A 21,234-nucleotide genomic window follows, 5' to 3' on the forward strand; every position below is an offset into this window, starting at 1 on the left:
TATTGCCTGATCTCTCAGGAAAAAAAAAAAATCAGACAAGAGGTCATGACTCTCCATGCAGCAGTTTCTGGCCACCAGATCTTTTTCTATTCCATAGTTAAAATAATATTTCAGTTCACTGCTCACCTATTTCATTTCTAATGACACTGTGATGAATAAGCCATGAAAAGATTTCCTGAGACAGTCTGATGAGCACTTCTTTTCTTCTGGAAAATACTGTAAGTATGTCCATCTTGTGATTGGGGATCAATGCTCTCACTTGTCCTCATCCCTACATCTCCCATCTGGTCTCTCCCTCTGACATCTCCACCATTACATCTGGCCTCCTGAGAAGAGCCACACGGAGACTCTCGAGAATGCAGATGCCCCCGCACTGACAGATTCCTTAATGCCTCAGTGAGTGGACTGGCTGACAGACCCTGGGGGGCGTGCAGTGGGCTGGGGGGGTGGTGGTGCCTACCATTCCCAATAAACTTGCTCCAGCATCCTTGCATCCCTAAGCCTTTGGATTCTTCATTTACCTCATGCAAAGAACATTGTCATCCCAACCTCATTAAATGACAGCCATCATTGAGACCAAGGTTTGTCACTAACCAAATAAACACAGCCAGGCTTCCCAGGTAGCTCAGTGGTTTAAAAAGAAGAGAGAGAGAGACTTGGGTTTGATCCCTGGGTTAGAAAGATCCCCTGGAGAAGGAAATGGCAATGCACTCCAGTATTTTTGCCTGGAGAATCCATGGACAGAAGAGACTGGGGGGCTACAGTCCATGGAGTCACAAAAAGAGTCAGACACACCTCAGTGACTAAAAACAAAACAAACAGAGCCACTTTCAGCTTCATGAGCCAACCATTAAACTTAGAATCCCTACTAAATGTACCAAGTCAAAAATGTCCCCTGATCCAATGTTATTGGCTGTCCTCCTTAGTCTTAAGTCTTATAATCTGTTCCTAAACATACTCCCCAGGTTTCTGCCAGTATGAATCAGCTAACCTTGCAATGATTTTGGTGTATATGCTGTTCCTTCCAGGTAAGACTTTGCACTTTTCCCCCTGGAACATACTGACCTCTGACCCTAGTTTAGTAGCAACAAGGGTGGTTGGGGTGGAGCTTGCCGGGAGTAGGTAGTTCCTTGCAAGGAAACCTTGAACAACCTTGTAGGGAGTCCTAGGAAGGAGGCTGCCTCTACTTCTATCTGGACTCTGTTCCTTTTTCTCAATGTGTGTGTGATTTCCAGTGCTCACTATGAGGACAGACATTTAGTAAGTACACAATAAATATTTCTTGGATGGGTTAATAACATTTTAAGAGTAAGAGTCAAGCATTTGAAATTCTACTTTAAACTTGTAACAAAGCAACTAACTGCCCTGCAATTGTACTCATTTCCCATGCTAGCAAGGTAATGCTCAAAATCCTCAAGTTGGCTTCAAACAGTATGTGAATTGAGAACTTTCAGATGTACAAGCTGGATTTAGAAAAGGCAGAAGAACCAGAGATCAAATTGCCAACATCGCTGGATCACAGAAAAAGCAAGATAATTCCATAAAAACATCTACTTCTGCTTCACTGACTACACTAAGGCCTTTGACTATGAGGATCACAACAAACTGTGGAAAATTCTTCAAGAGATGGGAATACAAGACCACCTGACATGCCTCCTGAGAAACCTGTATGCAGGTCAAGAATCAGCAGTTAGAACCAGACATGGAACAACAGACTGGTTCCAAACTGGGTAAGGAGTATGTCAAGGTTGTATATTGTCACCTCGCTTATTTACCTTATATGCAGAGTACATCATGAAAAATGCCAGGCTGGATGAAGCACAAGCTAGAATCATGATTGCTGGAAGAAATATCAATAACCTCAGATATGCAGATGACACAACCCTTATGGCAGAAACAGAAGAAGAACTAAAGAGCCTCTTGATGAAAGTGAAAGAGGAGAGTGAAAATGTTGACTTAAAACTCAACATTCAGAAAACTAAGATTATGGCATGTGGTCCCATCACTTCATGGCAAATAGATGGGGAAACAATAGAAACAGAACAGACTTTGTTTTCTGGGCTCAAAAATCACTGCAGATGGTGATTGCAGCCATGAAATTAAAAGACGCTTGCTCCTTGGAAGAAAAACTATGACAAACCCAGACAGCATATTAAAAAGCAGAGACATTACTTTACCAACAAAGGTCCATCTAGTCAAAGCTATAGTTTTTCCACTGGTCATGTACAGATATAAGAGTTGGACCATAAAGAAAGCTGAGCACCTAAGAACTGATGCTTTCAAACAGTGGTGCCTGAGAGGACTCTTGAGAGTCCCTTGGACTGCAAGGAGATCAAACCAGTCAATCCTAAAAGAAATCAACCCTGAATATTCATTGGAAGGACTGATGCTGAAGCTGAAGCTCCAATCTTTTGGCCACCTGATGCAAAGAGCCAACCTACTGGAAAAGACCCTGATACTGGGGAAGATTGAAAGCAGGAAGAGAAGGGGACAACAGAGGACAAGATGATGGTATCACCAACTCAATGGACATGAGTTTAAGCAGACGGTGGGATGTAGCGAAGGACACAGAAGCCTAGCATGCTGCAGTCCATGGGGTCAGAAAGGGTCAGACACGACTGAGCGACTGAGCGACTGAACGATGACGACAAAGCAACCGTCAAAACTTAGCCTTTTCCTCTTGTTAAACCTCATGTAACAGAATCCCCAGACCTTCCCAACTGGGAATGTGATTCTTGGAACTGAATAGATCCTCAGTAACAGCTGAGTGAATGAACGTGGCAGACTGCCTCCAACAGCCTCTCCCAGGCTCTCTCAATGCAGGCTCGATCCATCTCTCATATGCTGCGACTCAGTGGCAGCTAAGAGACTGTACGGAGGACACATCCGACACCACAGGTGCCAAGCCAATAGCCGCTCTCAGGCTCCAATCTCAAACCAATTCTGGTTTGATTCAGGCACCAGGAAGCCCGAGTTTTAGAACACAGACGCCCCTCTCAGTCCCAGGGTGTGATCTGGATGGACTCAGGCCAGTGACTCTCAATCCATCAGACGCAGTGACCTCTCCAAAGAAGAAATGTATTTAATGACCTTTCTACTGCCCTGGAATGAAAGTCATAAATAATTAACCTACGACATCGCAAGTACTTAAAAACCCATTATAATGCTCTAAGTGGATTATAAAAAAGAAATAAAAGAAAATGATTTGAAATAACATAAATCATATTTCAGTATGCAAATGAACAGCTATAGACATACAAAAAGACATGACGAGTAGTCAGATCCTTGCCAACATCTGGAGAATAAGTGTGGATGTAAGAGAATAAGAACAGGAATCACCCTACAACAGAAGGACAGGAAAAAGAAAGAGAGACTAGAATATAAATAGCATAATCAGTATGCATTAAAATCTTGCAAAAATATTTTGTTTGGATATGAAATTGACACAGGTTCTAAGCTCAGATGATTAAAGTGGCTCTTCACACATGTGAAAGACCAGTCTGTCCTGAGTAGACTGTCCAACACATTGTAGAACATCGAGCTTTCTCAGCCCCACCCTCCTCAATGCCAGCAAAGTCACCAATCATTGAGACAAGCCAAAACACCCTCATCTCCAACATGTCTCCTGGGGGGCATACCTCTCTGGTAGAAAACCCCTAGCTGGGATTTCCATGTTGGTCCAGTGGCTAAAGATTCTGCATTCTCAATGCAGGCTCGATCCTGGGTTCGATCCCTGGTCAAGGCTCTAGGTCCCACATGCTGCAACTAAGAATTCGCAAATAAAAGATCCCCTGTGCCGCAACTAAGACCTGACGCAGACAAATAAGCAAATATTAGAAGAAAAAAGAAAACCGCTGGTCAATGACAACCAGTCCATTTCTTTTGCCAGCAGCTGATCTAGGAACAAGCATGGGACGCAAGTTTGGCTGAAGTAACACGAGAAAAAAAATCCACTGGGAGCTTTTGGAAAAGGTATCCTGAGTCTTAAAAAGAAGCAACAAGAAGAAAGACACATTTTTCTTGTCTTTCTGCTTCTGGGCTCTGTGGCCTGAGGTTGTGGCACTTGGAGCTGTGGAACCTTCCTGCACAGATCAGGGGGAAGAGCTGGGAATCGAACCAAAGGAAAGAAGACAGCACAGCGGGAAGCTGGAAGGAGCCTGGGTCCTTGAGACACAGCCTCTGAGCCGGCCAAACCCAGAGCGGTCCCCTGGCTCCCTTGGCTTATGACATAATAAACTGTCCTTCCTACTGAGCTACTCATTTTCGAGTTTTCTATTCCTTGAAGCCAAAGATACTCCATCTGTGACAGGTAGGGTCACTGCTGATCATTACCATCATCCCTTCTATTTGGTGAGCAAAGCCTGCAATTTACAACGAACCAGGACTACCTTCCTACCAGCCCTGTGAAGTGTGGGTTACAGTCCCCATTTATTTACATGTAGGAATGTTTAGGCCAAGGAAGTCAGACCACAGGCTAAGCAGAAACGAGCTCTGGTCCTTGCTGAGTCCCACAGCAGAGATCCCCCTCCATCCCACACTGCATCTAGGAGGCCTGGTCAAATCTGTGATTTGATGTGTCTTCCCAGCCTCCATGCCCTAAATATCCACATCCCCTCATCATCATCACTTCACACTCTCATTAGTGGGGTAACTTCCCTGGATTAAAAACCGGAGCCTCTAGACAGTCCTCATTAAAATATGCATATCTCATCTTGAAAGAACTAATACGTATTTATTAGCACAAATGAGTTCTTCATTAGGTCTCAGATGTGGCAAGCATTGAAAGAAAAGAGACATGGGACTGGTAAGTTTGGAGCTGAGTCTACTGATACTACCAGGATGAGTTTTTATTCATTCACTCATTTTTTCATTCTTTTATTCATTCCTGCACTCACTCAGTGAAAACTTATTAAGTGCATCCTAGATTATAGAGGCTGTGCTATGACCTGGAATCCCAGCCTTGGACCAGCTACTGTTCCACCCTCACAGAGCTGGCTTTCAAGTGGGAGGAGATAGTCAATAATCATATGAGCAGGATCACAGATCTAATAAACCCCATGAAGAAAATAGTCCAGTCTGATGGAACAAGAAGAGACTCCATAGGAGACAGGAGCTTCCTTAGACAAGGGGGTCAGGGAGGCCCCAGGTGGAGGAGCTAAGACCTACTTGGCGGGGCCCTTTCCCACGGCAACACGGGCCTCTGAGAACAGCCCCTTGGGCCCAGGTGCCTGGCCTGAGGGATGGGCGATGCCAAGCAGAGGGGAACGCAGGATATGAAGGATGACGCAAGAGGCCAGAGACAGCACCCCTCATCTGCACTTCCGTGGGGGGCTTGAAATTCAGGAGCACTGTGGGGCCAGGCCGGAGCACCAGGGAAATCCTGAGCCAGGCTGAACGGTCTTTGCTCTGGAATTTTCTATGCCCAAGCTGGCAGTCTCCATTGTGCAGAGTGGAGCTGGAGAGTCACTGCCCAAAGGAAGAATAAGGAGCATCAACACGGTGCTTCTTCGGCGACTCTGCTCTCAGGGGTCTTGTTTGTTTAATCGGGCCTCTGACGGTAGGGGGCACTGATCGGGTTGGGGGAGCTTAGAAGTGCCAGCTTAGAAGTCTTGTGAAAGTTACACACACACACACACATCCACGAGTGAGGCTACTATTTATTAATTGCTGTAATTAAGACGGAAGCTCTTTCTGCAGCAAACATTTCTCTTTGGGAACTGACACAGAGACAGAAGCACGATTCCTGCAGAATCAAACAAATCCTGTTTCTACCTCCTCACTGGTTAGTTTTGCAGTATCAAAGGGATTATCCAGGAGGGAAGATCTGAAAGAGAATTAGCTACAGGCCATGCTGTTCTCCACCGAGGCGCCTATTCTTAAACCTGAGTCATGAATGAGAAAGAAGAGGCGCCCCCCCTCCCTTCACTGGGCGCCCCGATGGAGCAGGTTAAACCTGAGTCATGAATGAGAAGGAAGAGGCCCCCCCCCCCTTCACCGAGCGCCCCAATGGAGCAGGGCGCTCTACCGCAGGTCATGCTCTTGGAGGCCGTTACCAAGTTCTGGTTCCCAAGGAATCTCCGGAAGTCAGCGGTGCCGCCCCCACCCCGGGCACACACAGGGCTGCACTTCTGGTCCCCTGTGGCAGTGGCCACGTGACTCCTCCTGCCCAATGAGAGGTGAGCACAGTGACCAGGCCACCCACAGGCTGGGGAAGTTAACAGCCCAGCCAAGACCCCTCCCCACCTCCTCTTCCTCCTGCCAGGTCTGTGGTGACGTCAGAGGGGGCAGACCGCTTCACCCAGGGTCAGGAGGAGCAGACTGCGCCCAGCTCCCAGCCGCCCTCTGGGGACCTGCAGTCTGAGCAAGAAACCAGCCTTGGTGCTTCAGGCCGCCCAGCTCAGGAGACTGCTTGTTAGGCAGCATAACCCAGCCCCCCCGACTGTGTATCAAGTGTTCAGACAGATCCAGAACCCAGGGGAGAACCGTCCCCATCTGCTGAGCTCCCCCCATGGCCCAGGCACTGTGCTCAGTCATACGAGGTGTATAGTGTGTATGACAAATATCGGTGTGGCAATTATTCTTCTCCACTTTACAGAGGACGAAATAACAGTAACAGCCGCATCCCCTGAGCAGGGACGATGTGGAAGGGACCTGTTACCTACGCACTTGAACAGAACTTCTTCAAGCCTCATACTAGCCCTGGGAGGGAAATGCTTCTATTTATTCCCATTGTACAGATGAGAAAACTGAGGCTCAGAGTGGTCATGCATATACCCAGGACCACAGAGCCAGTAAGTGGCAGAGGTGGAATCCGAACCAAGGCCCTTCTGACTCATTTCCGGTTCCTGCTGACGTCACCCTGGGTCTCTGGAGGGGACCTGAGGGCTGGGGCAGGCTGCAGGGTACAGATACCCAGGGGCCGTGTGTTCTACACTCTCTGCCACTGGAAACCGGAAGTGCTAGTGTCAGAGCATCCTCAGTTCCTGGAGGCTGGAGGGAGATGATTCCCATGGGTAGAGGCTGTGTGGTCACACAACCCTTCACCCACTTTGCATTCAGTCAAGCAACCTTCCTCCTCTAATTTCCATGCCTCTTGGTCTGGAATGGACCCCTCCTTTGAATAAACCTCATTGATTCCGCCTAATTAGCTCCTCAAATGAAATCACAGGTTATTTTGGGAGCAGCATCCTCACAAATGTTTCCCTGGAGCATTCAGGTGGAAAATGCAGATAAACTCACCTCTTTGTAAAATAAATGAACACATTTTGTCCCCAGTCCCCAGGGCCCCAGCCTATCCCAGGCCCAGGCTTCACCTCCACAAAAGGCCTGAATCTTAGACTCGGAGTTGCCTCACATGAGGCTGTCTTGAGTCAAAGAGAAACTGTGGGCTACACTGCATCACGGCTTCCTGGGCAGTTCTGTGACCCGGTGCAGATCACAGGCTTTACCTGTGCTCGTGAGCCAAGACCCACACCAGCCGTGAGCACACTGCCGTGAGCCCATCCTGCAAATGGGGAGACTGAGGCACAGAAACCAAGGCACTTGTCCAGGAGTTTGAACCCAGGAAGTCAGGCCACTAAGTTCAAGCACTGAATCGCCTGCATCTTCACTTGTCCGTCTGTCCTGGTCCTCATGTCTGAGCACACCTGGAAACAGTGCGGTGGTTTCTAATCAATGCAGCTCTCATTTTGTGAATAGTATAAGATGGGTGTTCATTTGTTCATGTCAACATTCCAGCCAGCCCATGGTTTTCACAACCCTGTTTTGCCATTTCTTCATTTCTTATATAGCAGGAGCCCCCCCAGGATGGAATCACGCTGGGGGTCCCCTCTCTGACAGATCCCATACTCAGGGGCAGCATCTCTCATTCCACCAGCTGCAGGCAGGCCTGGGGGTTGGCAGTGAGGATGCCATGTGCCCAAACCCCACCCCTGGTGTCCCGGAGCCCCACGACCCTGAGCGAACTCTCCAGCAACCCTGTCCATCTCCACAGCAGGAGGACGGCGATCACAGCGCCCCTCACGGATCTGCCGGGAGGAGTCAAGGAGGTGACATGCATGTGGGAACCGAGCCTGGCTCCTGTTAGGTGTCCAGTTAACTCTGAACATCACATCGACTGTTCAGTCTCAGACAGAATCCCACTCCTCTGTTAACTGGGAGGAGAGAGGTTGGATTTCCTTTGTGCCCACGAGGCAGGGTCAGACACTGGATGCTGCCCCTGAGTCAGACCCGTGGAACAGAGGAGGGGCTCATGGGGGAGGGAGGCAGGGTGGTCCCGCCCCTTGCACAGCTGAGGCTCTGCACACAGGACCCTGGTCTGGCCTGGCGGAGGACAGGACACAGACTTGGCAGCCCCTCCCATGGGCCCCCCAGGCGACAGCACCAGGACCCCCGCCAGCTCCCTCCCAGCGGTGCGGGAAAGATGGAGGGGCAGCCCCGCCACCCGCATCCGAGCCCCCACCCCTGCCTCCGGAAGGGCTGGTCCCCTGCAGCCTGCCTCTCCATCGTCCTCCAGTGTCAGAGCGGAGACAAGTCCCACCCGCCAGGGTCGACCCACGCTCTTTTCCTCGGAGCTGTTTGGGCCAAAAACCAGGCAGGAGAGTGGCCAGTCTGCGGCCCCCACAGGGCGGGCCGTCCTCCCCACGGCGTGTCGTCCTCCCCACGGCGTGTCTGCGGGGTCCTGTCCCCAGGACAGCCCACCCCCTTCCTGTCATGTGTCACCCCCACAGTCCCGGGGGCTCTGGGGAAGCATAGAGTTGACTGGGGGCAGCTCCCCGTTACCCAGGGGCCCTCAGCAGGGCCAGAGGAGGGGGCAGAAGACAGGGAGGCTTTGACGGAGAGAGGGGGCACGGCTAAAGGAAGTGGAATGATCTGGAGGCTGAAGCCAGGGCAGCAGGGACGGACCCCACGGGAGGGATGCCGGGGCGGCTCTGCCCTGGGAACATGGGCCTGGAAAGTGCTGGAAGGAAACGGCAGGGAGGCCAGGGCAGTGCCCTCCCCGCGTGCTGGGCAGAGGCTGGCTGAAGCCTGCCCAGGAGGGGACGGGCTTGTGGGACCGGACTCCCTCGCCGGAGCCCCTCGGGACTTCTGGGTGGGAAGGGACAAGGGCCGAAGGCTGCGACAGGGACTCAGGTAGAGGAGCCCCGGCCTCCCCTCCCCATCACTGCCCATTACTGCCCCTGGACCACACCCCAGCTGCAACCTGAACTCAAATCCCAACCACTATCCGTGTGCAAGGAATCGAGCTGCAATAACAGGAGATGAAACTGGTGAAGGTGCACTTCCTTACCTCCAGTCAAGGAGAATCCTGGAGCAAGAGGGCCATGGCTGGCAGGGGCTCCGCTGAGTCATCGGGGTCCCAGCCCAGGATCCCTGTTCCGCTCCGCTCGGCCTGACTCGTGAAGGGGACCTGAAGGAGCAGGGGCGGGAGCCACGGGGACTCCTGGGGAAGAGCTCATGCTAAGGCCCAACTAGTGCAAACAGCTCGTTCCTCCCTGAGGAGCACTGAGGCCAGCGCGGCAGGGGCAGAGTGAAGACGGAGAGAGAGGCAGGGCAGGAGGTCGGGGAGCGCGCGGGCCCGGGATCTAGAGCGGCCTTGCAGGGGGTGTGGGGTCTTGCGCTTTCACTCAGAGAGGGGTGGGAAATTCCTGGAGGGTCCGAGTGAGGAGGGACAGGACCTGACGGATCTGATAGGATTTCTCTGAGTACAGTTGTGGGGAGGGGCGGTAGGGGGAGCGTGGGAGCCGGGAGACTAGTGAGAAGCCTGGGACATTTGCGGTAAATGATAATCATCTGGATCAGGGTAGTAGCAGGAGGTGTGGACAGGAGTATCCAAGTGCTCAAGATTCAAAGGAAGGCAAGGGCCACAGAGAGAAAGTAAATACTCTGCAGAATACCGTCTCTTTCCAGGGAGAAAAGATTTTCCCAGAAGGCCCCAGAGCACAATGCTTGCATCTCATTGGTCAGACGTGAGTTAACATCCACCAATCAAAGCAAAGGGGCTGGATCCTAAGGTTGGCTTGTATGGTGGCAAGACCGCCTTCATAATCTGTAGGGCCCACTGCAGAATAAAAATCTAGATCCCTTTATTTAAAATTATTACGAATTTGAAGGCTGTGACAGCAGAGCCTTAAGCTAATTACAAGCTCTTCTGAGCACAGATCCCTAAGGAACTGCGTAGGTGACACAGCCCGGAAGACAGCCCTGACTCCTAAATTCACCCCCTGAGCTGAGCACGGGGCGCCCCCAGATAGACTGCAGGAGGGAGGGCAGTGGGGAGGTGGCCCCAGTCTGGGCTGCAGTCTCAGCAGCCCGAGATCCGGGTGCGTGAGTAGCGGCCCTTATAATGGGGCAAAGGCCAACGGAGCTGCTGGGAAGATGTGAGCGACATGCATCAAGTGTTTGGAACGGCGTCTCTTACTATTTTCTTGACCTCTAAGGAGGAGATCCGCGTCTTTCCCAGCCTGTTGGTACACAGGATTGCAGCCCCAGGACTCCAGCAGAGTTTCCCTTCCCCACCTCCACCACCAGCCTGAGTGCCTGCAGTTCCCCCACTAGTCACTACCTTGTCTCCAGGAAAGCCCATGAGCTCCCCTGCTCCGGAGTTCATCAGCGAGGCGGCTGCAGAGAATAGACGGAAATGTAATTATATGCCACCATCGTGCTACATGTTTCATGAAACACAGTAGGAAAAGCACAACATATTGTAGAAACAAAATGTTATAATCCTACTTCGTTCTGGAGAGTGCGCCGGACTTACTTTTAAAAGCACTCAGAAGCTCAGGCCTGGGAGCTGTGATGGCTCTGCTTTCATGTGAGAAAACTGTCTGTCCTTTGCCTGAAGCCCTCCAGCGCTCCCCTGATTCCAGCTGTGAACCCCAGAGCCAACCAGCCCCCTACGTGCCCTGGTCCCTGCCCACTCTGGCGTCATATCCTCCCCACCAGCCTCCCTGCCCAGTGGCCTTCTCACTCCTCCCGCAACTCACCGGAGGGGAGTTCCCACCCCTGGGCCTTTGCACCTGCTGTTTCTTCTGCCTGGAACCGGCTACCTCCGCTCCTCACATCTCTATTCAAGGGTCCACCCCAGCAAGGTTTTCCCTGGGCATTTATTAAAATACCTCCCACATCCGTCCTTGCCCTCCCTCCTGCCCGAGGTATCTTACTGGCCTTTATGCCATCTGACATATTACATACCCATGTGTCCATTGGCTTTTTTGTCTGTCTCCTTCCAGCAGAAAATGAGCTCCACAAACTCTTCACTGGTGGGACGGTGGGCCTAGAACAGGGCCTGGCACTCAGTAGGCCCTCAGGAAATATTTTTTTAATGATACTGGTGAGGATAAGCTGCTGCTGCTGCTAAGTTGCTTCACTCGTGTCCAACTCTGTGCAACCCCATAGACGGCAGCTCACCAGGCTCCCCCATCCCTGGGATTCTCCAGGTAAGAACACTGGAGTGGGTTGCCATTTCCTTCTCCAGGTGAGGATGAGAGATGAGCCCAAATGAGCTGCTGAACCAAACACAGAGTCACAGGCAGACCTCGGAGAGACTGTGGGTTGGGTTCCAGACCATCACAATGATGTGAGTCACGTGACTTTGGTTTCCCAGTGTATACAGCAGTTGTATTTACACTATGCTGTGCTGTGCTTAGTCGCTCAGTTGTGTCTGATTCTGTGACCCCATGGACTGCAGCCCGCCAGGCTCCTCTGTCCATGGGATTTTCCAGGCAAGAATATTGGAGTGGGTTGCCATGCCCTCCTCCAGGGGATCTTCCCAACCCAGGGATCGAAGCCAGGTCTCCTGCATTGCAGGGTGTTTACACTATACTTTGGTCTACTAAGTGGGCAATAGCATTATGTCTTTAAAAAAAAATGCACGCGCCTTAATTGAAAAATGCTCTATTGCTAAAGAGTGCTAACCATCATCTGGCCATGTAGGGTTGCCACAGACCTCTATTTGTGAAAAAACACAGTATCTGTGAAGTGCAATAAAGCAAAGCCCAGCGAAATGAGGCCTGGTTGTATGGGTTTCTGCAAACCTCTTGTGTGCCAGAGCGCTGGGGGGGGGAAACATCCTGGTGGGGGTCCTCAGCCCATGGCAGCTTTGCATCATCTGTTAGGCCCCCCTGCCCAACCAGACCCAGCCTGACGGAAGAACATTCCCGTGCGGACACTCAGCTCCATCCTGGTTCCCTGCAAGGGACCTGAGGCCCCGGTGAGGGTGATGGCACAGCTGTCCATCACCAGCGAGGGAAACAGCAGAGGGCGTCCAGGGAGGCTCGTCAGGCCTCAGACGTCACAGGCAGCAGAAAGACACAACTGCGGACTTTCCAAAACCTGAGGATTAAACGAGCGTCAGCACCTCTCACGGGAGGGTGGGGGCATGTGTATTCATTGGAATCCTCCTTCCTTCACTGATTCCTTCTGCCAGAGTCAGTAAGGATTGACAGAGCACCTAGTATGTGCCAGCCACTATGCTAGAAGCTGCAATACAGCCACGAGGAAGGCAGGCCCCACCCCTGACCTCCTAGAACCTGCATTCTAATTGGAGCAGACAGACAACTTGTTATTGTTGCAGCTGTTGTTTTGTTGCTAAGTCATATCGGACTCTTTACAACCCCACAGACGGTAGCCCACCAGGCTCCTCTGTCCATGGGATTTCCCAGACAAGAATACTGGAGTGGGTTGCCATTTCCTTCTCCAGGGGATCTTCCCGACCCAGGGATCAAACCCAGAGATGGAACCCAGGGGTCGACCCCAGGTCTCCTGCATTGCCATGCAGATTCTTCACCTCTGAGTCACCAGGGAAGCAGACAATACATGAGTTTAAAAATACAAAAGTAAGTGAAATACAGAATGGGATCTGTACCACAGCAGAAGGAAACAGCGTGCTGTGTTAGGCAGTCAATAAGCGATGCTCTTTTTACTCAATCAGGAAGGCTTCTCAGAGGGGGTGGTTTCAACTGAGACCTGAATAGTGGAGAGGAAGCAGCTACGGAACAGTCAGGTGGGAAGACGGTTCCAGGCAGAGAAAGTAGCAGGTGCAAAGTTCCTGTGGTGGGAACAAGGAAGGAGACCAGGGAGTTGAGGAAGAGAAAGAAGGCCCCGGCGGCCGACTGTCAGTCCAGTGAGGCCAGGGGTGGGAGGCGGGGGAGACTGGGGAGGTCAGAGACCCCTGCTGCCTGTTCAGCTCCGCCAGGAGGCCTTGGTGGTGGTGGAGGAGCTGGGGGCGCTGGAATCAGTCCCTCTGGATTCAAACCCTAAGGCTACATGAACTCAAGCTGGGCACGTCAGGCTCTTGGCCTCTGTTTTCTCATCTGTAATATCGGATGAAGAACTGTTCTCTTCCCCCAGACACCACAGGAACGGATGAGGTTCAGTGATCAGAATTCTTGTCCTCGGGGCTGAGCCATCCTCCCGGTCTCAGCCACTCATTCGCTGATTGATTCCAGTCAAGCCAACACGTGCGGCTTGAGCATGTGCACAAGTGCTATGCACCAGGCCCTGTGCCATTAGCCCAGCACCGTGGCACACAGTAGGTGCCCGAGGCAGGGCTGCCACCAGTGTCTGCAGCCCTTCCCAATCCGCCAGGCCTCAGGCGGTTTCCTCTCCCTCCGCCTTGGCGACAGGCCCAGCCTTTGGGACACACAGTGGGGGCAGTCCAGAGCCAGCGCTGAAGTCATGCCCTCCTCTGGGAGCTTCATGTCCAGAGGGAGAAGACTGTCAGAGACGCGGGAGGCTGCTCTGTCACTAGAAGGCCCTTCCCACCACACTCCAGAGCCCTGGCGTCCCTACTAGATGAGACGGACAAGATTCCCTGCCCTTGAAGGGCAGGAGACAGAAAAGGAACAAAGAGACACATGGCAGATTTCGGCCAGGTGAGAAAAATTAAAAGGGGGAGGGGAGAGGGTAAGAGGAAAGAATGGGAGGTGTGGTGACCTTCGAGCAGCCTGAATGATGGGGCAAAGCGTGAGGCCACCTGGGGGAATCACACGTGCAAAGACCCTGGGGCAGCCCCCTCGAGGCAGGAAGGCAGCAAAGCACCTTCCACTTGCTCATGATAACCACCCTTTCATTAGTAAGAGCTCGTCAACCTTTCACTCCCCTGCCCCCATTTCTGTCAGGTCCTACCAGATTCTCCCACGGTGCCCCTGGGCAGAGAGTCTCTGAAATCCAGTGACCGCTGTATTTCCCAGACACTAAACGTATGATGTTGCTACCACCGCCCTGGATTCAGCAGTATTTCTGAGCTGTGTGACCGTAGGCAGGTCACTTAACTATCTGAGTCCATCCCGTCTTCTGTAAAATCAGGCCTCCGAAGTACCTATCTTAAAGGGCTGGTATGTGAATTACAGGAGACGACGCCTTTACGCAAAGTGACCAATCGGTGCTGAGTGATCAACACGTGAGAGATTCTGAACGTTGCTACTGGTCCTTCAGAGACGTCTAGGAGAGGCTGACCAGAAGATCAGGAGTCCTTTCTGAGGAATTGAGTTCTCCCAATGACAGGTGACAGAACTGAGGCACAGGGGACACGGCTCTGCCCAAGCTGCCCTCTCCTGTCCACTCGCAGGCCTCTAGGTGATGCTACTAGTGCCCAGAGAGGGGCAGCTTTCAGCTAGGCTTTCTGATCCACCTCCCCTCAAAGTTCCAAAACCCTGGAGACTCGAAACGGAAGCCCTTGCAGTTGCTCTGAGGTTTGGCCAGGACGGCCCGGCCCACAGCGCCACCTGGTGGTCAGTGATTCCACGCAGGTCAGGGCTCCCCGCCAGGCAGGAGGGCGCATGACTATTAATAATTTCAGATTCCTGATCACAGCCCCCTCATGAACATCTGTTTTACAGTTTACATCCTTCTCACACATCCAATTGCCAGGGAAGAAAGACGGGAGAGGAGGAAAAACATAAGAGAAAAGAATATAAAAATAAACAGTCTAGCTCACAGACATGTGACAAAGCGGGGGGGGGGGGGGGGGGAGGGGGGAAGCTAGGAAGGAAAGAAAACAGAGGGGAAAGAGACCAAAATAATCAAGAAAAAGAGAGAAATAAAGGGGGAAAAAAAAGTTTGACCAAGAAAAAGAGAAAATATCCACACCAAGTCAGGCCAAGCCCAGACCAGAAGGGCAGAGGACACGACCCATATTGCAGACAGTCTCAGCCACTGCTGCCTCCGTCCCAAAGCGTGCACGCAGAACAAGTGTTTGGGTGGGAAGCCAGGCAGGCAGGAGCTGGCAACACTCAAGCCCTGGAAACCACAAGCTCTGGACAGGACACGATCCCTGGCGCCACCTGCTGGACAGATGGGGTACCACCTTTATCCCCAGGAAGTTAGAGTTGGATGCAAGTATCTCCATTTCTCAGAGAAGGAAACTGAGGCTGCAAGAGAGACGGTGACTTGTTAAGAGATGGTCGCTCAGCAAGTACAGCAGCCTGCCAGGTAGAGATGTCTGAAGACGTCTGACCTCAAAAGTCTCAGCCCAGGTCTCTCCCCATCCCCAACAGTCCAGCCCAGGTCTCTCCCCAATCCAGCCCAGTCCGAGAACAAGGCCAGGTGCATAGCGTGTGGTTATAGGCATGTGCTTTGGCCACACGCAGCTAGGGTGTGGGTTCCTGGCCCTGACAGTGATGAGCCTTCTTTTTTTGTTGTTTATCAGTGGTTCACTGAAACCCAGCACTGGGCCAGACCTGGGACAGAGCAGACAGCATGGATGTGACTCCTGCTCCCAGGGTGCTTCACTGATGGTGGAGAATGGTAAATATATAAGCAGTTACATTTAGATAAAATCACAAAGTGGCCAACACACTCCATACCACCTTTGGCTTTCCGAGTGGCCCCCAACACAGCCCACACCAAGGGACCGTATCCAAGTCAGCTCCGTTTGACAAGTGGAGAAACTGAGAAGCAGGGGGAGCAGAGAACCGGGGGTCAAGAGACTCACCAGCTGCAGGGATTCACCCATCTCTCGATGCTCCGTTGGTCAGTGCAGCCACTCTTGGTCACCAGCTCCTCCCTCGGCCAACATCGCCATGGCAACGCCAGAGCCGAAGATCTGGAGATTCAGGAGGCCAGCACTGGCCAAGCTCGCCCAGGCAGGGCCATCCGGAGATGAGCAATCAGGTAAAGGAGTGTGTTAGGCCGGATGGGAGATGGAAAACTGACTTTGCTCAAAGGCAGCGGCCACGACCCAGCTTCAGGTGATATGTGACCAGGCAGGTCACATGGTCCCACAAGGGCCACAGGGACCAGAGCATCTGAATTTTCAAAAGAAACCCAGATTCAGGATTTGGAAGTGAAAGCTTCTGGTTCTTGAGTGTCTAATTCAAAATTAGGAAAACAAAAACAAACCACATCAGCTTCCAAGTTTCAGCTTGCAAGTTCAAGACGTCTGGTCATTTACAAAACACCCCTTCTCTGTCAGCAGGCCTTCATGCTCCACTTTGTACCAAGAAAGGCCTTCCAGAGCAAGAAACAGCCCCAGGCTTCTACCCCATTTGCTGATGCAGCTCTGTTGTCTGAGAAGGGATGTGACTTGTTCAAGGCTGAAGAGACCTTAATTCTCAGTTCCAAACCAAAGCTGCCCGTGGCCATCACTGCAGGAGAACTCACTCATCTCACTGCAGGCCCTCTGGGTGCAGAAAAGGACACTTCTGCTTCCTGTAAGCGTCTGCCTGGAGGAAGGCAGCGAATCCTCCCTGCTGACCCCAAATATATATCAAGGTGAAGGCTCTCCCCTTAGAGAGATTTTCCCGGGATCCAACTACAGGCTTCAGATAATTCAAGTAATCAGTCCATCACTGTGCCCCAAATCCCACCAGGATCTACTCTCATCTATTATATTATTGAGTCTTTTGAAACCTGTAATTGAAAGACACAAGGCTCTCTTTCCAGGAGGGACCCAGAGCCTGGGTCTGGAGAGAACAAGCTCTGAGAGTTTGGAAGGAAAAGAGATGAAAAGAGAAGGGGCTCTGGTCCAAAACGGCAGGACTCAGGGGAGGCCCAAGCACACTCATGAGAGTGAGGGCTTCCAGAAGGCACCCTCAAAGAAGCCCTTCATAGAGATCAGTGTTTTCCAAAGTGTGGGAAAGGAGGGGAGAGAGAGAGATGGGGAGGGAAGGAACAGGGTAGGGGCGAGGGAGGGAGACGGAGAAAGGCAAGGGGCAGATGATTCAGGCCTGAGAATTAGATTTCTCTGCCTGGGCAGACAGACCCAGGCAGCTTCATAAACACGGCTCAGAGCCTGGGCGGGTGAGAACCCGCGGACAGCCTTGGGACCTATACCACAGGACCCCGTGTGCGGGTACCATGTCTGCATGGCTCTGTTCTGATTGGCCCGTGTGTGGCCAGCGTGAATTCTGATTGGCCAGGAACCAGCCAACCACCTGTTGAGCACTTGGAGCTCCACTCCCGTGGGATTCCGGACCGAATGGACCTCGCAGGTTGCGGTGATGGATGGATGCTCATCCCTTAGACCAGCCCGATGGCCCATCACTCAGACCACCCTGATCCGAGGGCACACGTGAGACAGGGGGTCCTGGCATGACAGCAGCCGGAGGCAAGGGAATGCCTGGAGAAATAGTCACATTCTTCCACCATCACACTGAAATGAGTACTCAGAACCCAAAACAAAGGCGAACCACACATACATAAAGACAGTGATTTTCTTGGCACATCTGAGATGCAGACCCACCTGCGCGATCTCGGGTAGTCCTCACCACTCCCCCGCAGGGAATATATACATACTGCCCTCATTTTAGGAGGAAACTGAGGTTCAGTGTGGTAACTCATGGTACCGATGGAACCGGCCTCCGCGCCATCTTCACAGCAGTTCCTCACTCCTCCTGTGACACGTGCAGGCCCAACCACCCCCAGGCCACCAGGTTCAGCCCCGAAGGAACCCACCACAGATCAGGATCTTTGTATTATAAACCAACTTTTAATAATAATAAAAAAATCTATCATGAATTGAATGAGAAGATCTGTACATTGTAAAGTAAACCAGTGCACAACACCCTTGCCCGCAGGGAACCCTCTCCCTTTCTGACATGGGGTCCTCATTTGTACCAGGCCACCTCTGTCCAGCAACAAGCTCACCTCTTGCAATCGGATGCAGGGTGGCAAGAGAGAGAAGGCGACTCCTGGGGGTGCAGGGAGCCAAGATGTTGGTGCAGCTTCAAGCCTGCAGGACAGAGGAAAACCTACACCTGATCTCACCCATCAGCCAAGGCTGGAAAGACATTTCCCTGCTGGCGACAGGAGGTGGAGGCAACAAACTCTGGGGGGAAGGGGGCTGGACAGAGGGGTAGATCTTGTGTAGGTTCCTGTGCCCAGGTGGGCAGGGTCGCTTCCGGTCTCTCTGGCTGGCTGAGAAGTCCCAAATGCCCTGCTGCTGCCTTGCTCTGGATTAACATTAAAAAATAAATTACAGAAGCCACCTCTCAGGATATCTCAGCAGCCCCTCTACCACCGAGGACACACACTGGTGTGGGACTGCCTCTCCAGTGGATGGTTCAACCCCCTCCAGCCCCCAGGCCTGGCCTAGCCACCTCTGAAACCCTTGGAGCCAGTCATTCAAAAAACAAAGTAATTCACCCTGATACAGGCCAACGGCTAGAGAACTGAGGGTGGGTGGGGAAAGGAACCCTAGTTGATATCTGTAAGCAATATCTTAAGACCCTAATACTAAAAAAGATGAAATACATTTCTTTCATTTTCAATAATTTAGTTTTTTTTTTCTTTTTTTAGTAGAACTGGGAAAAGTTGTCAATACTACTTTATGTTGGTCCCCTGTTAGACAATATAGCTTTCTTTGAAATTTAAAATGCAAATATATACTCACATAACCTGGGGGGCAGGAGGCGGAAATCTCAACACAACCAACGACAACATAAAAATCCCAAAATAAACCATAGAGTTCACGCCATATAAATAAAGTTGGGGCAAGTCTTGTGCCCTGGGCTGATGGCTCCAGTTCCAATGGCGTTGATAGATAAGCCAGGGTGGCTTTCAACCGTCCTCTTGGTAATAAGTGTTGTGCCCTGTCCCTCTGTCTTTCCCGGCAGAGGTCTGGCTTTTCTGAGTCCATTGGGGAGATTAGTACAGGGTTAGAGGGGGATCTGGAAGCTAAGGTGAGGAAGAGACACGTGTGGTCACCTGGAATGTGGACTTAAAGGAAACCAGGAGTTTCCAAAGTGCAGGTTGAGTCATCCCGAGGGAGTTGGGGCCACGGGCCTCCAGCTGCGGCGGCCCTGACATCTCCCCTGTGTCCTGGGGACTTCAGGACAGGAGTGCAGGCCCTGGAGGCACCCATCAGTTCTGTGGGTCCCCAGGACCCCCTCTGGATTCTGGCAGAACTGTGGAGAACGTGCCGGCCCAGGGCCAATCGCCAGCTCATCCACGTTTGGGGGCACCATTTATCCTCCCAGGAGGTGACGTGATGGAGGAGGCCGGGCAGATCTCAAGGCAGGCGGAGCGGAGGCCTCAGGCCAGCTCTGGAGAAAGCCTCGTGGCCCCCTGTTGTCCTTGCAAACCCCGGCTCCAGAGGATGCGGCCAGGCACCAGGCACCTCGGCGTTTAGAGGTCTCCGTCCACCGGCGGCTGGCAGAGGCGGTAGAGCCTGGTGGATGGAGGTGCAGAGGATGAGGGGCAGCCAAGGCCTGTCATTACTGTCATCGCAGCATGTGATTTATGTGAATGTGCAGTCATGCCCAGAAAGCAAAACTCAGCAGGTGTAAAAAGACGCAGAGTGAAAAATTATCGAGGTCGCCCACACTCTCCTCCAGCAGTCCAGTCCCCGCCCCCCAGCAGTCTTACTCTCTCCAGACCGGCAAGGGGTTTACAAATACAGACGCAAACACGTGCACCCGTTTGTGTGTCAAGATAGGCGTGTGGCTGTGTGATTACACGTGTGGGTGTCTGCGCATTTTTCCACACTACTGGTGGCCAAGCAGATCCAGCACTCTGCCCCTGGAGTTTTTCGTTTAATGTATCTTGGGGGCTTCTCCCTGTAGCATGTGCAGACCTGCCTTGGGTTTCTTTCCGGTCTGGGAGGATTCTGAGCCCCACCTTCAAGTAAGGAGCCACTAAGAGGTTTCAAGCAGGAGAAAGCATATATGCTGTGTGAGGAGGATGGCAGGGGGACCAGACAGGAGGTGGCCACAGAGACAAGACAGGGAAGGCGCAGGGGTCGGGAAGGGGACGGCCTGGGCTCAGAAGGGCCACTCTCATTCTGTGTGTTTGCTGTGTGACCTCGGACAAGACACTTCACCTCTCTGGGCCTCGCTGTCCCCACTGCCCACGGCAGATAACACGAGGACCTGGCTCAGAGAGTTGTTGTTTAAGCAAATCAGTCGATATAGGTAAAGAGATGGGAATGGTGCCTGGAGCAGGGGAAGTGACATAGAAAAGCATTTAAGGGACTTCCCTGGTGGTCCAGTGGCTGGGACTCCACACTCCCAATGCAGGGGGCCCAGGTTCAGTCCCTAGTAGGGAAACTAGATCCCACACACCGCAACCAGGAACACGCAACTAAGAATCTCGCACGCCACAACTAAAGATCCCGCCTACCACGATGAGGATTCCACACACTGCAACTAAGAACCGGGGCAGCCAATACATAAAAAATAAAGAAATAAATTTTTGAAGAATATTTAAAAGCAACATGGGCCAAGAGTGTAGGCAAAAACTAATGGAACACATAGATCTGTATGAGTTCTTGTATCGCTCCAACACTGTTTCCTGGTCTTGACAATGTCCTGTGATTACATGAGACATTATCCTGGGGGGGTAGGGGGAAGGGGTTGCTGCATTGAAGGACCCCTGAAAACGCCGTAGTATTTTTCTAACTTCTTGTGGTCAAACTATTTCAAAATAAACAGTTATTTTAAAAGTGTGGGCCGATGTCAATAGCAAATCACCACAGTGTGGATGGAGAGAGAAGATGCACTAAAATGAATTATTCCTAGGACAGGGGGCTGCGCACAGTGCTATGAGAAAGTCTGACACTGACTCGGAGACGATGGGGCCGTGAGGACAGGAAGAAGCAGGTGAGCTGAGGGCTCTGAGGATAGCAGAGAAGAAGCAGTGTGTGAGCAAGTTGCGGGGGGCACACAGATCCTCATTGCCCCATGGTTCACTCTGGGGCCTGGCCTCAATTTCCCAGCCAAAGTGGGAGCCCTGGAAGGTAACAGACTAAGTCGTATTTGCTGTTTCCCAAAGGGGATCCCATGAACGAGAGGGGAA

The 21,234-nt window shown here is 52.0% G+C and overlaps 1 protein-coding gene across 2 annotated transcripts in view; it reads right to left on the reverse strand.

Annotated features, from left to right (window-relative positions):
- Window positions 1-17,909: 17,909 nt before the first annotated feature.
- The window catches only part of PREX1 (phosphatidylinositol-3,4,5-trisphosphate dependent Rac exchange factor 1), a 176,028-nt gene continuing 172,703 nt past the window's right edge, over window positions 17,910-21,234 (reverse strand). For both annotated transcript variants that reach the window (XM_070472737.1, XM_020906205.2), the window contains one exon: window positions 17,910-19,609. In XM_070472737.1, the coding sequence (XP_070328838.1) occupies window positions 19,567-19,609 (43 nt within the window). In that variant the 3' untranslated portion in view covers window positions 17,910-19,566. The remainder of the gene's footprint in view (window positions 19,610-21,234) is intronic.

This window comes from Odocoileus virginianus, chromosome 9, assembly GCF_023699985.2.
Source record: "Odocoileus virginianus isolate 20LAN1187 ecotype Illinois chromosome 9, Ovbor_1.2, whole genome shotgun sequence".
Lineage (NCBI taxonomy): Eukaryota > Metazoa > Chordata > Mammalia > Artiodactyla > Cervidae > Odocoileus > Odocoileus virginianus.